Source organism: Hipposideros armiger, unplaced genomic scaffold (genome assembly GCF_001890085.2).
Source record: "Hipposideros armiger isolate ML-2016 unplaced genomic scaffold, ASM189008v1 scaffold_453, whole genome shotgun sequence".
Taxonomy (NCBI): domain Eukaryota; kingdom Metazoa; phylum Chordata; class Mammalia; order Chiroptera; family Hipposideridae; genus Hipposideros; species Hipposideros armiger.
Window position 1 is genome coordinate 1,148,905 of NW_017731803.1, and position 15,961 is coordinate 1,164,865.

The 15,961-nt window shown below is 36.2% G+C and overlaps 1 protein-coding gene across 41 annotated transcripts in view; it reads right to left on the reverse strand.

Moving 5' to 3' along the window:
- PTPRD (protein tyrosine phosphatase receptor type D) overlaps positions 1-15,961 on the reverse strand; it is a 693,301-nt gene that overhangs the window by 301,517 nt on the left and 375,823 nt on the right. For all 41 annotated transcript variants that reach the window (XM_019665783.1, XM_019665786.1, XM_019665787.1 and 38 more), the window contains exons 3-4: positions 15,574-15,719; positions 12,257-12,398 (exon numbers count right to left, since the gene is read on the reverse strand). In XM_019665783.1, coding sequence (XP_019521328.1) covers positions 12,257-12,398; positions 15,574-15,719 — 288 coding nt within the window. The remainder of the gene's footprint in view (positions 1-12,256; positions 12,399-15,573; positions 15,720-15,961) is intronic.

The following is a 15,961-nucleotide window of genomic DNA, read 5'->3' on the forward strand; positions in this document are numbered from 1 at the left end:
TTTTAAGTTATCAGAGCCATGTTTTCAACATATTAATAGGAAATTCAGACAAGACTAGCCCAAACCCCAGTCCTACTGGGCAAAAGCCTGGTCTTGCTAGGCAGCATTTAACTTCCTCTCTGGCTTTTTGAACTGGGTATATGGTAAATTATGTCAAAGCAAAATTTAAATCAGAGTGGCTTGTTCCTTCTAGATGTTGATTTATCTGTTTGTTTAAGCTGAGATGAGGGAATTCCATTAGCTGTTGAGCTGGTGAGCACTGACTATATTAATTCATGTTTGCAACACAGATTAACGGGACCCCCAGTAGGTCAATCATAGCACTGACGTCAGCCTACAACAGGCTTGGCAATAGCTAGAAAATTAGATCTACCATACGATATAATGATATGCATAAAATCCAAGTATACATAAAAGGCTCTTTAGGGCACAGGGCTCTAACCCAAGTTGTTAGGCCATAAGGAAGTAACAATATCTAAGGTTATTCTTGGTTTGGAGTATATACTAATGACATTTCTTCAAGAGTAAAAACCACTTACACTCTCATTTACTTTGTGAGGGGTGAAAAGGATAACTATTGCATTGTTCTGTACACCTGAAACTAATAAAAAAAATAAATAATAAATTAATTAAAAAAATAAACAAATACTTTTTTTCTGAAAATCAGTTTTGCCTAATGAAGTCTTTCGAGGGAAATGTTTTAAGGTAGGTTATTAGTACACTTTAAAATAATTTTATATATAGGTATACTTTGTCATCCCCTAGGACAAAAAAGGAGTCATAAAAAACTGCGAGTGCAGTAATAAAAACTCCTTTTACTATTAGTTGGAAGAGAAACAAATGGGAATATTACTTTAAAAGTAATTACTTAAGTTGCTTTTCTTTTTTAAACTGCATCATGTTTTCTCAAAACCCAAGCAAAGTGTATCTGAAGTCTTCCTATGAATGAAATATAATTTTCTCTCAGAACATTTATATTCATCAGGAAAAAAAAATAGGGGGTGAGCTTAACTTTTCTGTCAGTTGAGGCTTCGTATGTCAAACACATCTTACATTTCAACAAAGCTTATGTCATGTTGATGTAATGTTCAAGCAGACAACGGTTCTCACGTAAGTATTAGCTTAGAAGGGTGCAAGCTGAATTACTGTGATGCACTTCCCTATATAGACTTCATTATCCCCATACATTGTATGTATGACCATCTAGTCATTTTAACCAAAATTATGGTTTCTTGTCAAACCGAGATTGTAGCTTCCTTGAAGACAGGAGGTGGTAATGTCTTTTCCATCTTTTTATTTCCAATACTTAGCACAATCCCTGGCTTAGGGGAGAACCATATTACCAAATATGAATTAATACAAATTGTTTCTCATGTACTGTGTGCCTATTCTAGATGTGAAAGCAACATCCAGTCATTTCTGCTTTTTTAAAATAAAATCTCAAATGACGTACTTATGGAAGAAAAAAAATATTTAGAAACTTCTTTGCTCAACTTGTCATTTGTTCACTCCATCAACAAATATTTACTGAAAACTTATAACATGTCAAGCTCTGTGCTGTGTGCTCAATCTTGAATGAAACAAAGCGCTACTCTCATGAAACTTCCAGTCTAAACATGGAGATAACTCTGTTTAGGATAAAAGGAAAGCTTTGTCTCATGTTCTTTTAATTACATTCCCCAATCGTTAGGACAGGGTGACATTCAAATTTCAAATATTTTATGGAGCCCGCAGTGGCCAAATGGTGGTTCATGCATCTGGACCACAGGATTATTCAGTGGACAAGGCAGCCTTACTTAACGGCTATAAAAGTACATCCTAAGCCTAAGAAAGACAGTTCTGCCTGTGCCAGAAAATTCTGCTTCAGAAATGTGGCAATGCCCTCTAATCAAAATAATTTAAAATTACCTATTGATAATTATAGTAACAGTACTGGTAGTAATAACATTGATGATGATGATGATAATAACGACAACTAGCAGGTACTGAGTGCCTGGTACTTTACTAAAAGCTGTATGTGGATCATCTCCTGCAATCATTGTTGACAGATAAAGAAGTGAAAGCTGAGAGAGGTTAAGAAATGTGCACATAGTCTGGCCAAGTGGTTCAGTTGGTTAAGAGCTTGCTCAAGAGTTTCAGCTCTGAGCAACAGCGGTTTGATGCCTGGCCCGAGCTGAGTTGCCGCTGAGCTGCCAAAAGGTGGCAGGATGGCTCAGCTTAGAAAAAAAAAAAGAAATCATATTTTAAGTTTGACGTAAGCAGTCCAAGCAACTGACTACCTGGCCCTAAAGTACCAGCATTCTGAAGACTATAGAAATGTGTGTTAACATGACAGTAAGTACAAATGTAAAAAGGAAAAAAAATAAATTATTGATATTGTAAACTAGAGAACATTGCAATGAAAAAGGGTCTTCAATCCTTCCAAATAACTTGGTAATACATGTATATTTTCAGACTCTCATATCAACTAAGTGTTTTCCTGTGAAAAGCTGATTTTCAGTCCTTTGCACTAAGCAATGTTTTATAAGCCACAGAAATCTCCTTTTCCAGGATTGTTGACCCTCTCCTTCCATCACGACAGCCATGCAGCCATTTAATAAAAATTTACTGAAGTCCTATGTGCCAGGCACTCTTCTAGATCTGGGGATATAATAGTAGACAAGAGGGCCAAACCAAATAGCTCAGACTCAAAGGGACGATGAAGGGAGAAGAAACTGACACTTTTCAGCAACTTTTATATTCAGGTCATGTGCCGCATGCTTAACAAATGCATATCATCAATTCCTAAAAATAATCCTAAAAGATACCTAGGGTTATTCTCCACTATAAAGATGAGGAGCTTCAAGTTTACCCTTAAGTATTATGCCTAATCCTTTAGAGGGCAGAAGCACTGGACTGTTAACATGAACCCATGTCCATCTAGCTACAAAGAATACTCTTTCCACGACGTTTCCCTCTGTTTCACTCTCTCTCTTTGTGGTCCTTTTAATTTGCCTTCATTTTCTGTTTCTCAATCACACTCTGCATTCTACAGTGACCAATAAAATGATGATCTGTTTCATCCATTATAGGTAAAATAAGATTGATTCTTGCCCAAATGGTCCCTTATTGCATCATTTGTGGTAAAATAACCATATGTATATACATACATTCTTTCCATAAATATTTGTTCAGTTTCCAGGGAATGGTAGGAACATTTCTAGGTCAGAGGAACATGCCATAGTGCTTACACACAAAAGGTGTGTGTGTGTGTGTGGTGGGGGGAGGCACAAAAAAATTAAAGTTTCAAGAAATAAAGGTATAATTTCAGAAAGTTCTAAGAATCAAATTAAACAGGCCACACACACTGTGTGTGTGTGTGTGTGTGTGTGTAACATAAAAGTATAATATATATGCAAATATACCTCCCCACCAGAATTTTTGGTTTACCTATACAATAAATAAGTATTCATACGTAATACCAATTTTATTAAACACAGTCAGTCTTTATGTCTAATGCTTTTCTATCATATTGATAATTTTCTAGTTTTCTGAAAAAGATATATCTATAGATACTCATGGAATTAGGCAAAGACACAAACAAAAAGAATTGTGCATGCCAACCTAGATGGGTAGAAAATATCTGAAAACTATTAATATTTTTTTGCTAGTGTCACTCATGATATACAATTTCATTCTTTTAGATAGCTCTTTTGGTGTTACACTCTAAAAAAAATGTAGGATCTCTTCTTGGAAAACCCAAACTGAGATCAAATTTATTACCTAAACATGCATATCATCAGGCATGTGAGAAAAAAATTAGTAGGTGTACACGTGTCCGAAATCTATTCAAAAACAAATCCAGTGTGTTAAGGGTAGAATAATATATATTTAAGGCAAGAATGAAGTTTAAAAAAATCAAAAATAAAGTTTAAAGATACAAAAATGAAGGGCATGAAAAGTTCTGAGACATAAACTAAATTAGGAAGATCACAGATAAGAAAGTCCTTACATTTTTCTGTTATCTTTAACAAAATATATTAAGAATACTAGGATGTATGTCATCAGATTTGTGTTTAATGTGGCATTAATTCACAAGTCATTGTTTTTTTAATAAGATAAAATAACTTACTTGATCTTCTAAGGAGATATGTAATTAGGATTTTGATAATTAAACTGCAGATGAGGCATTTGGTATATCTGTGCCCTAAATCCCAATAAATTATGCATGTACAACTTTTAAAACTGTAACTTAATTAGTAGCTTAAAATAAAAATAATTTTGAAAGCCAGGAAATTGAATATTTAAAAATTGTTTGGGTTTTATCAATGAGAGCCAACCCAATATCCAGTTTTAAAGTATAAACATTAATTATGTATAAAGAACTGTGAATGGCTTGCTATATTACATTAAGTACTTTAGTAACCCTCTTTGCATATTTTGATTCATATAGAAATCGTCTGTTAACTTAGTCACATGATTCCTTACTTATGTAGTTTAACCTCTTTAGGCAATAAAGTATGTTCCAACCTCACCTTCTTCTACTACTGCTCTTTTAACTTCTACTCTCTTCTGAGCTATCATGGTTTATTCCCACCTGTGAAGGTTAATTTCATGTGTCAAGTTGACTGGGCCACCAGGTGCCCAGATATTTGGTGGAACATTATTCTGGGTTTGTCTGTGAGGGTGTTTTTGGATGAGATTAACATTTAAATCAGTAGACTGAGTAAAGAAGATTGCTCTCCCTGATGTGAGTAGGACTCATCCCATCAGTTGAAGAGGTGAATAGAACAAAAAGATGACTCTTCCCCAAGTAAGAGAATTCCTCCTGCCCAAGTGCCTTCAAATGGGGACACTGGCTTATTTCCGCCTTCAGACTCAAACTGAAACATCGGCTCTTCCTGGGTCTCAAGCCTGCCGGCCTTCAACTTTCTCTGGAAAACCCTGACTAATACACCACCTACACCTACTGCCAAATATTTATCCATGTCTTACCTCTGTAACTATGTCCATAAAGCTCTGTTCCTGATACTCTCATACTAGCTCTGATAATAAAACCCTACACATTCTTCAAGCCTCAACTCAGAGGTCTCTTCCCTCCCATCATGCATCATGAAGGTAGGATTTTTTCCACACTTCGCACACGCATAGCATGCTAGCACTATTTTCTTTCACATCATGCTTGTCTGTGGCTGGTCAGGTAGAAGAACGTTGTTCTTCCAGGCCCATGTATTACATGGATACCCTCCGTTTTTTGAAAGTTTGCTTTATGTCACTTCACTTTTACAAAAGGCCTACATTAGTACTTGTTTTCATTAACTGATAGAAGCCAGAGGATGATTTTCACTTTTACGAAAAGGTGAAAAGCTAAAATAGCATTCAGTGTTTGTTTTGCAGGCAGCCTGTAGAGGGGGTGACAGTGGCACCACCAGGTTCCTCCCCGGGGAACTACACTCGGCAGCTCAGCATCAAGCCGCCATAACTGTGAACTGTGTCTGTGAGCATCTGTGCTGTATTGTGCATTATTCTGCACATCCCTTAGTGAGATGTGTCCTAAGATAATTGCTTCTTCCCTTTACACCATTTCAGCTTACAAAAGATTTCATAAGAACTCTCTGCTTTCGGATAGTGGGGAAAACTTGCACATCAAAAGTGACTATTAAAAGGGCTAGAATACATTTCACAACATAATACAGCAGAGGTTATTTCTGACTGGTGAAACCCCAAGGAAATTTTAGCTGTATTCAAGAAAAAAAAGAAAAAATAACTGTAAACTCTCTTGTCCATGGTTTCTTACATCAAAAATAAGAGGTTAGATTAAGTAAACAGCAAATTCCCTCCCTCCTTGCTCAACATTTACGAAGCTCTATTGACAAGTCAATCAACAGTAAACACGCACATGGCTCAATATTCATTTTAAAATCGATGACAATATTATAATATGAACTCAAAAGAAGAATACTGTTCTCATTTAAATGCAGTGATTTGCAAGTATACTCATTCTCTCTGAGCCCCTTTAAGACATAATCCCAGTGTGGAAAAACAAGTGAAGATGGTTCAGAAATGCAGCTGGCATCACCACCACACTGGTCCTGAAAAGACTGATCACAGGGGACTAGGAATAGCCTCAGCTCACAAGTGCACTTTTCCCCCAATATTATCAGTTTTAACACCTCTCTTTATTAGGATCTCCCATTGACCTGTCCACATGGGCTCCTGCTTTTGTGAACACTGATACTTAAAGAATCGTTACTTTTAAGGACTAAAGATTCCACCACCAAAAGCCAGAAGTTTCTGTTTACTTATATGGCTCTGCCCACCACCACCTCTTTTCAGCACGGAAATGCACCACACTGGAAGGCTTTATCATGTTGGTATCAATTTATTCCAAGTCCTCAACTATTTTATTAGCCTTTTCAAGCAGTCTTCACTCAGTACCATAATTGTCAGCAAGTTTGTTCTGTGTTGGCCACCCTTCCTTTTGTTTCAGTCTTTCATAAAAATCCTTTTGTGTGACAGTCAAGCAGCTGTGCTTTGTTCTTTAATGTTCCTAGCCTGGATCCCCAGCCGAGACCACTTTATAACATAAACGGCAAAGTACCATTTTCACAGCGGGGACAACTGTGTTCATCTTCAAAAAGAGGCATTAATAAAATGAGACTGTAATGAACATGCTAATTTTGATCACAGGGTATATACTGCACAATGGCGGAGAGAGCTGACTGCCTTCTCCCTGAAAGATGGTGGAAGTTTTTTTGGGTTTTTTTTTTTTTACGACTTCTATAATGGCTTACATTTTTTTGTTTTTTGAAAAAGACATATTATGCAAACATATCTCTCCATTTCCCAATGAAATGCCATCTCTCTCATCCCCAACTGCTCAGTGTGTTTTACTATCTCAATAACAGTCATCTTCAGGGAGCATATTTTTTTCCATCTTACAAGAACTGACTAATGGAAATAGGCATGTCACTGTGTCACAGAAAGCTAGAGAGGAGTGACCTGAGTGGTCACCAATCCAATGTGCACATGAGACGAAACACAAAACACAAACAAAGCAAAACAAAACAAAACGCAGGATAGTTAACAGATTTACTCAAGATGCCACAGCTATTTTGGGACAGAGCCAGAGTTGGAACTCAAATTATCAGAGACCTAGTGTTGAGAACTTTGTATATTGTCTTCTGTCTTGATCATGATCATTCATAAAATATGATACATTTATGTGGAGTAGATGTTCAAACATAAGTATCATTTTATAAAATATATCTGTAAAACTAGGTACCAATTGTCTCATGTTTGGTCACCCAACTTTTTTAGACAACTTTTTTACTTTGTATGTTTTCTATAAATAATTTAGTTTCCTATAAATAGATAAGAGCAACACGTGATATGCTACACCCTGTTTTGTTGAGGCAGTGCTGGTGGTGGTTGAGGTTCCCATGCTATTTGGGAGCGGGCAAGTCTTAGAAAGTAATCCACTAAACTTAAAAAATATACATAACATATTACATGTTGTTTTAGATGGCAACATAATGTGTATTTTCTGATTACTGCATAAAAATATCTAAATTCAAGAACATGACATTTAGTCGGAAAATTAGAAACAAACTCACTTAAATGTTTCTACAACTTTTTCTTATGGAATGAGAAATCTGTGAGCAAGAAGAAAGGCTTCGTGATGTCTCTCCACTTGCCCAAAACAGCCAGATGCTCCTGGTCTCTTATAGAAAAGTATTTGGATGGTGATATTTCATTTCCCCTGCCCAATGGCTGATGACATAGATCTGAGAGAACATTTACATCCTCAGTTATCATTACATACATTTATATGACAAGTTTTCCTCCTGATATCTTTGGTGAGGAAGAAATTGTGACCAGTGAATCAAAGCTTCAGAAAGAACCACTTCCAGCGGGAGGATGCTCCCTCTTCTGGCCCTACCCTTCCACTTCACTGAACGCATACTATCCAGTCCAAATTCCTTAGCAGAACGCTCCATTCAGCAGGGTCTAACTCTCAGTAACCTCTCAGTGCAATCTGAGGCCTTCACTTTAAGTTCTGTTTAGCAGGAAAAACACAAGGTGTGACAGATATTCCCAGCCTCCTAAAATGCTATAGAGCTGGGGAGCTGGTATCTGTTTATCTGTTTGTGTTTCCACAGGCAGGACCACCAAAAAAATTTAAAAATGACCTAGAGGCCATAAATGCCATATTTCACTCCCCTTCTCCCACTACTTCTTCTAGGAACTACAGACGACAGTGTATAAGTAGTAATCGCCCAAATGTCTCATTCCGGGGCACATTCAGCCCAAGCTTGTCGTTACCCTTCCTTATGAAAACAGTTTTTCAGAGCTAGCATAATATGAAATGAGCTACAGAGGGCAAGTTTTCCCTGAAATAGTTTTCCCTTCCACACACATGGGTGGTCAGAGTATTATTTCAATGTCTTCTTCATGAGCCACACAGGTCAGATGTTTAAATCTCCAATTAATTAGGTTCTCTAGTAGCCTGTGTGAAATAAATTAGTGATCTCCATCCAGTCCACTTAGACAAAACCCATCAGGACAGTTGGCACATTTTTGGCATCATCAGCAAAGTGGGGAAAACAGTAAATGGACCATGTGCACAAAATGGGCATCTGATGAGGGCCTCTGGATGAAAAGTGTAAAGCAGTTTCCATCCGTGGCAGAGCAGAGAGCTTGAGTATCTGCCAATGTAATTTGCAAGAGAAAGCTAACTTAAAATGGGCGCAAAGCTCATCAACTGTGATATGAAGTCCTTCACTTTTTTCTAGTTAACTGTTCACGATGTGCATATTCTATGAATGTCAGTTTACCACTGGAATACAACTATCCATAGTTATTTAGAAATTTTAAATAAATAGGTAACTGTAGCTACAAAGATAATTTGCAACCCCATTTATTTCATCCTATAAAGATATATGAAAGCATTCCATTTTAAGGTTATGTTCAGAGACTTTTCTATTATCCAAAATACCTTTGAGTTTTTCTCACACAACATTTCCAAAATTGCTAAACTTAGTCTTTAAAAAAAAAATAAGGTTTAATAACCTTACTAGAATTGTAAATTTTCATACAGAAATATATGACAGATATTCTCATAGAAAGTCAAGATCATACTAAAATTTGCAAATGTGTTTGTCTTATGTGGGGGCTAGTTGGATAAAAGCAGATGAGATGGGGGGTACATGGTCAGTTAGGAGGCAGAATAATATAAATCCATGTAAATGTTTATAAACAGTGATATTTTCTTCCAACTGTTAATGTCTTCATCAAATGCATAAAGATTACCGTAAGTCAAGCCAAATGATTGTCACTTTTTCTATTTAAGATGTTTGTTCAAGGAACTCAGAAGGAGAAAAAAAAACAGTTTCTGATAAATTTCACTTTATTGTACCTTTGTAATACGCATTCTACATAATAGCATTAGCTCTAAACTAGATGAATATATGAAGATTCAAATTTTCAAAAAGATCAACAAATGAGTTTAATTTTGCTTCAGAAAAAAACTGATTTTACAATTTTCAGACCTTTTATCTATGTTTATGTGATCATATATTTTATGATATAATATGAACATACATTTTTGCAGTTCATATTATAGTATGTATAGCATAGACTCTAAGGTTCCTTTCAGCTCTGAAATCTAGTTTCTAACTCCTCTCTGCTCTTTTTTTTTCCTAATGTCTGATTCTTACCTGACAGATTTTATTCCTTACTTTACCTTTTCAAATATTTAAAAGTTTCTTTTTACAGTTTAATTATGTGTAGTTCACAGACTCTGGTTTCTACTCTCATTAATTAAGCTCACTGTCCCTTGTGAGTTGGAACTGGCTTTCATGCCTTAGGATTGGTATCTATGAGCCAATCTGGGCATAAATGACCTTACCTGTATTGCATGCCCTGGATTATGGGGGTGTCTCACATGGCTGCCTATTTCACATTTTATGGGATTCACTGTTTCTGACCAGCTTTAATGTTACTTTGAGTACTGCACTGTAGGAATAGTACTAGAATCCTCACCTTTATGCAGAAAGCTGATCTAGCTCCTCTTATGTCCACTGACTTTGTACAGGCCTGTGTCCTGCTGGAGCAGCAGTTCTCAACCTTCCTAGTGCCGCGACCCCTTAATACAGTTCCTCATGTTGTGGTGACCCCCAACCACCAAATTATTTTTGTTGCTACTCTATAACTGTAATTTTGCTACTGTTATGAATCGTAATGTAAATATCTTTTTGCTTTCCGATGGTCTTAGGCGACCCCTGTGAAAGGGACGTTCGACCCCCAAAGGGGTCACGACCCACAGGTTGAGAACCGCTGTGCTGGAGAGATAAAACTACAGTCTTGAACCATATCATCCATTTGGTTATTTTCTTGGATTATAAGATTACAAATTGCCTCTTCTCAGAAGATTCTCTTTGATTTAGGACCAGGGGATTTATTTCTTCTTTGTAAGCCTAACTATGCATTTAATTTTATTTTCATATATTTTGTCAATATCTCTATGAGTTTAGGGGGATGGAGAACTTCCTATATGAACTTAGTTTGTCATAATGGCCAGAAATATAGTTGTAGTCTGACCTGTTTGTTTTTAAGCAGCAACTGTTATATGTACTTAAAGTACCTATATCCAGTTAGTCAATATGTCCCTTGAAATTTTGTAAGATGTTTATATTATTTAAAATATATTTAGGATGTTTATATAAATAATCTCCTGTTTCATGTTTCTTGGATGAACTAATTAATTTTGGTACTAAATAGATCTAGAAGGAAATGTTTTTAGAGTTTATAAAACATATAAAGTAAATAAACCCATCAATGGGAAAAAAAAATGGAGGAGAAACATTCTTAACCCATATATGTTGTTGCCCTGTAACTATGAAATTTTGACCCCTTCTTTCTAATTCCCTTCATCTTAAGATAGTCTGTTCTAAATTGCGCAGTCAAGCAAAATGAAGTTCAAAGCAAAGCAGAAAGAAAGAAAATAATAAAAGTGTGTGTGAAAGAGAAAGAGATAAAGGCACAGAATTGAGTCTGGAAATGTCAACTACTACACAAGCCAAATTGTGCAATGTTCTTATCTCTACCCAAAAGACTGGACTAGAGATACACAATAGAACATTATTAATCACTGGTCTTTGTTCTCTAGAACTGTCATTCTCAAGGAAGCCTTGAAGGTTCTGGGTCAGGGTTTCCTGTGTAACAGAGCAATGCCCTGGCTGTGATCTATTGAAAGTCAGCCCTCAAGACAAATAAACAAAGAAACAAACAAAAAAAATAGAATAAAGTAAGAATAATAATATAATAAGGAGGAGGAGGAGAAGGTGAAGGAGAAAGAGAAGAAAGAAAGAATAAAATAAATAAGCAAATAACGGAAGTCTAGGAAGTAGACAACATTGTACTGGAGATTTGGCAAGTCATTCTGCGCTTTAGTCAAATTGCATGAGCCACATAGCCGGATTCACTTTGTATCAATAGGTGTTAACTCAAGAAATACAAAAGACTTTTGACTTAAAGAAGAAAGGTGCCTTTCATATTCTTGATTCCTCTGCTTAAGAGGAACTTATTTGTAGGTAGGGGCATTCCTTTAATTTTGCAAACATCATTGTCAAAACAAATTAACTTCGGTAATTTATAAAAAGCAGTTGCTGCCTCAGTATGAAAAATCCATATGCAAATAATGCTAACATGCAAAACAGTAGCATACCCTACCCTGCTTTCTTTCTAGGCTCTCTACCTCAAATGAAAATGGTCTAAGACATTTGAAATCAGCAGTTCTTTGGAATTTTTCTTCTCTCCCCCTGATTAGCATTTTTCAAGACTCATGTATATGTCAACTACAATTTAATAAATATATAGTCATGGAATGTGGAGTATAGTGTGGGAATGGAGTCAATGGAATTGTAATAGATATGTATGATATCGGGGGTGGGGGACCAGTGGATGGGGGAGAGGGGCTGTCACTTTGTGAGGCTTGAAAAGGATAACTTGCATTGTTTTGTACACCTGAAACTAATAAAATAATAAAATAAATAAATAAAAAGGAGAGAAAATGAAAAAAAAATAAAAAGACTCATGAGAGAAGGCGCCCACTGCCTATTTAAAAGTTGCACTTTTATGTATATATTTTATTTCAATTCATTTCACATTTAAGTGTCAGGACAATGCTCATCTTTTTAATGGTCCTACAAAAGAACACCTGGGATACAGAATTTCAACAATGACACAAGCGACAATCTCGAACTTGAGTACTTACCACGCAAAACTGTGAGTCTGGTAGAGACACTAATTTCTCCCACGTTATTCGAAGCCACACATTCATAAATGGCCTCATCCCGTGGAGTCCGTAAGGGTTGTATTCTGAGAACTGATCCAGATCCATCGTCAAACTCTATTACCTATTAGAGGAAACAATAGCTGTCACAGGTGTTGTTACAATCGTCTGCCTTTCAGCTAAACCTCGTAATGCAGTGCTAATCCAGGCTTTAGGCTCAGCATAAAGTCAGTGGCACGCTGAGGCTGAATTTTTATTAACAGAGGTGAAACAGAGTATTTGGTTTAATTCAATGAATCTTCTACTCAACAAAGAGAAAGACATAAAACTACATATGCAAAAATGTAGATTTCTACTTTCTGCTGAAAACCATCCAGGGTTTACTCAAGAAAACATTCTAGTCGATGAATCTAGGGCATTTTGACCCTATTAATTTTGCAAGAGACTTGCTCCTATGATGGATAAACTTCCCAAATTATTCTGTCTCTGACAGCACATATGCACATGTGGATCCATTCAATAGTTGGACTTTACGGTGAAGAAATAATGCACGCCACCACAGCTAGCTCCTCTGGTTTACGGTGCTCAGCCTGAACACTACAGACGAGTGAACCATGAAGAGAAACCGCATAAATCTAGTACTTAGGCAGCCAACGAGATGGTTTTCACAACCCAACAGCCTGATGGCATGCATTAATTTTGCCATAAATCATTCCAGTATTTGTTCTAGCTTAACATTTTCTGCATTTTTAGGGCATTCTTGCTGTAAAATGGAGGCTTGCTTCACCAGGCAGAAAATTAATGTCCTAAACAGTAAGCCTGAATTCACTATCATTATGAACTCTACTCTGAGAGAGTTGAGCAATGCTAGGTATTTATCAGCTATTCCAACACTACTTTTAAAAAATGATGATGATAATGATGATACATATGTATATACAGCTGTGGATTCCTCTACCTGTCTTTTCTAAAGCTATGCTGTGTTCTTTCAGCTGCTCACTGAGATGCAGTGCTTTTCTCCCCTCTGCATTTCCCTGTGTATAATACGTGCATGGGCCTCAATGGTGAGTAAGTTGAGAATGCCTTATAAACACATTTATGGGCTGCCCAATCCCAGATTTTGTGTGTGAGCGTGCGTGTATGTCAACACCTAAAAGAAAGATGGAATCTTTTTTTAAGTATATCTATTCCGTTCTGCATTCTATTTAGGTTTCAGAATAACAAAGATAACCAAAATGTCCTACTTCCCAATGTACTGCATTTACTTCCAGTTATATTAAGCACATATTTAAAATGAATCTGCTATGCATCTTGGGAGTTTCACAGTTATGGGAATCTTTGTCAAATATGTCACAATTAAAAAAATTATTTTTGAACATTCTATGCCTTAATGTAGAGAAATATTTAAACATCTTTAATGCCAATATAAATTTTGATTCATTTTTACATGCCATTGCACAATTACCTTTTTAAACTTTTTCCAAGATTTAGACCTAAACTCTTATGGTGAACATTATATACCATACATTACAAGCTGGTGTTGTAATTTCTGATTTGAAAACCCTATATAATATCCAGTATTGATGTGTACCTACTCTAGGCCAGACACTATATTTGGCACTGGAGATAGAAGAGGGAGCAAAATCATTCTTACCCTCTGCTCTCATGGGCCTTATCAACTAGTGAAACAAACAAAAAAAATGTATTGTTACAGATATTAGAGATTGTCAACCCAAGACCTGATGCATTTGACATGGGAGCTTTGTGTAAAAATAATTAATTTTCCCTGAATGTATTTATGGGACGCTCATTAGGAATTATGTGCTGAGCAGAGCTCATGCTTTGAAATGTTTACTATTATAATTTAATACTTATTACAAGATTTTTGTAAAGAAGCCATCCTAACTAGGGAGCATGATATCAAACTTCTCTTTGACAAAAGTACTCAATTTTATTACATTTTTTAAAAATGTGCACCAAAGATGTACACACACAGCATTTTCTACATGATGTAGGAAATATTTCCCAAAGATTATTTAAGATATTCTTTATTTTTAAATCACTCTAGGTGTCTTATTTTTAAACAAACATAATTAAAATTTTTTCATCTGTAAACTACAGTCCAGATTTCAATTTTCACTGTGTAATTAATTAGGTCCTTTATACATTTGGACTATTTATCACTCTGCAAGCACTGACAAAAAAAAAAAAGTATTATCAAACAGTTCTGAATTTTGTAGTTGCTATGTTTCTTTTAACCAGGAATTTCCTTTAATTTGCCAATTTGTAAATAAGGTTATGAAGTAGATTAGAAACTCAGGTAAGAAGAAGTGAGTTTCAAAATTAGGAGCTGTTTAGAGGTCTTAGTACCATCTAAAGATCAGGCTATCCTTTTCATGTCTTAAATTATAATGTTTTGTGCTTCTTCCAATATTTTTCTGTGTAGTTTACCATCTATTTTTTTCTCCTCCATAATAAACAAATTTTTAAAGTATAAGCCTCCTCACAAATACCCCCCAAAATATCTGAAATATGTTCCATCGTTCTCAACAAACTGAGCTTTCGTGAATAGAGACAATCAATTTCTTCAACATGCTTAACTGCAATATCAACCTGGCTGGGTATGTTTCTTCCAGAGCAATACTTTACACTAACACACTAGAGCAATTTTCTCATTCTGGTTCATGCTACTTGCAAAACAAAAGTGCAAATTACAGTGGGCAACTTCATTGGCTGCCCAGTATCCATTCTCCTTCTTCCTGGTCATAGGAACCTAAATTCCCTTTGGGAAAACATGGCTCCCTCATTCCAAGCCATGGGTTGAATGGGACTGACCTCATTCTTAGCAACAGAGGTACACTTTAATTAACTCAAATAGTACCGTCTAGCTGTCCATGCAGATGGGTTCAAAGGTGAACATGTAATTCAGTAAAAGCCAACATCATAGAAAAATGATGGCATAGGAAGTTTTCACTTATCCTCTAAATCTAGTTGTAGGAGGATGTGAGACTCAATCTTGCAATCATTAGGGAAGCAGTCTGAGGATGAGGGTGACAGATGGATGCCAGGAACACTGTTTGAGACTTGGTACAAGTAGAGACAAAAGTCAGCAATCTGAACCCCAAAATTCCTCTTTTTAAAAGCCAATTAAAGTTGTTTTCCATCACATGCAACATAAAGAATGCTGTATCTCAGTGACTGTGATAACTTATATCAAAACAAACAAACAAGTAAGATACAAACCAAAGATACAGCAGGTACATTCTTCCCCCAGAGAAACAGAACAATGGACCTAATACCTCAAATCTCTGATTGCTGACTTTCTTTCCTTTTTTGTTCCAGACAATTTTAGGTCTTGGGTCTCCTGTAGCTTGGCAAATGAAAGAGGCAACTCCACCAGAGACCCCTGTCTGGTCAACAGGAGTTCGTGTAAACCTCGGGGGTGCTGAAATAAAAAGAAATAATCACAATTAGATGGAAAACGGAAACACAGACTATTATCCCACTGTTACTGTTTTCCTCACAGCCCTCAACCCCATTTCCGCCAATATATACATACAAAGATACATACTTAAATGTACCCGGATTGCAGAATTAGAAAAGCACCATTTACTTTCAAGCGTAGTTAAAAGGGGAGGAGGGTAACTTTCTGGTCAAGTTATCAGCTAGTGCTTTTATTGCCAAAAT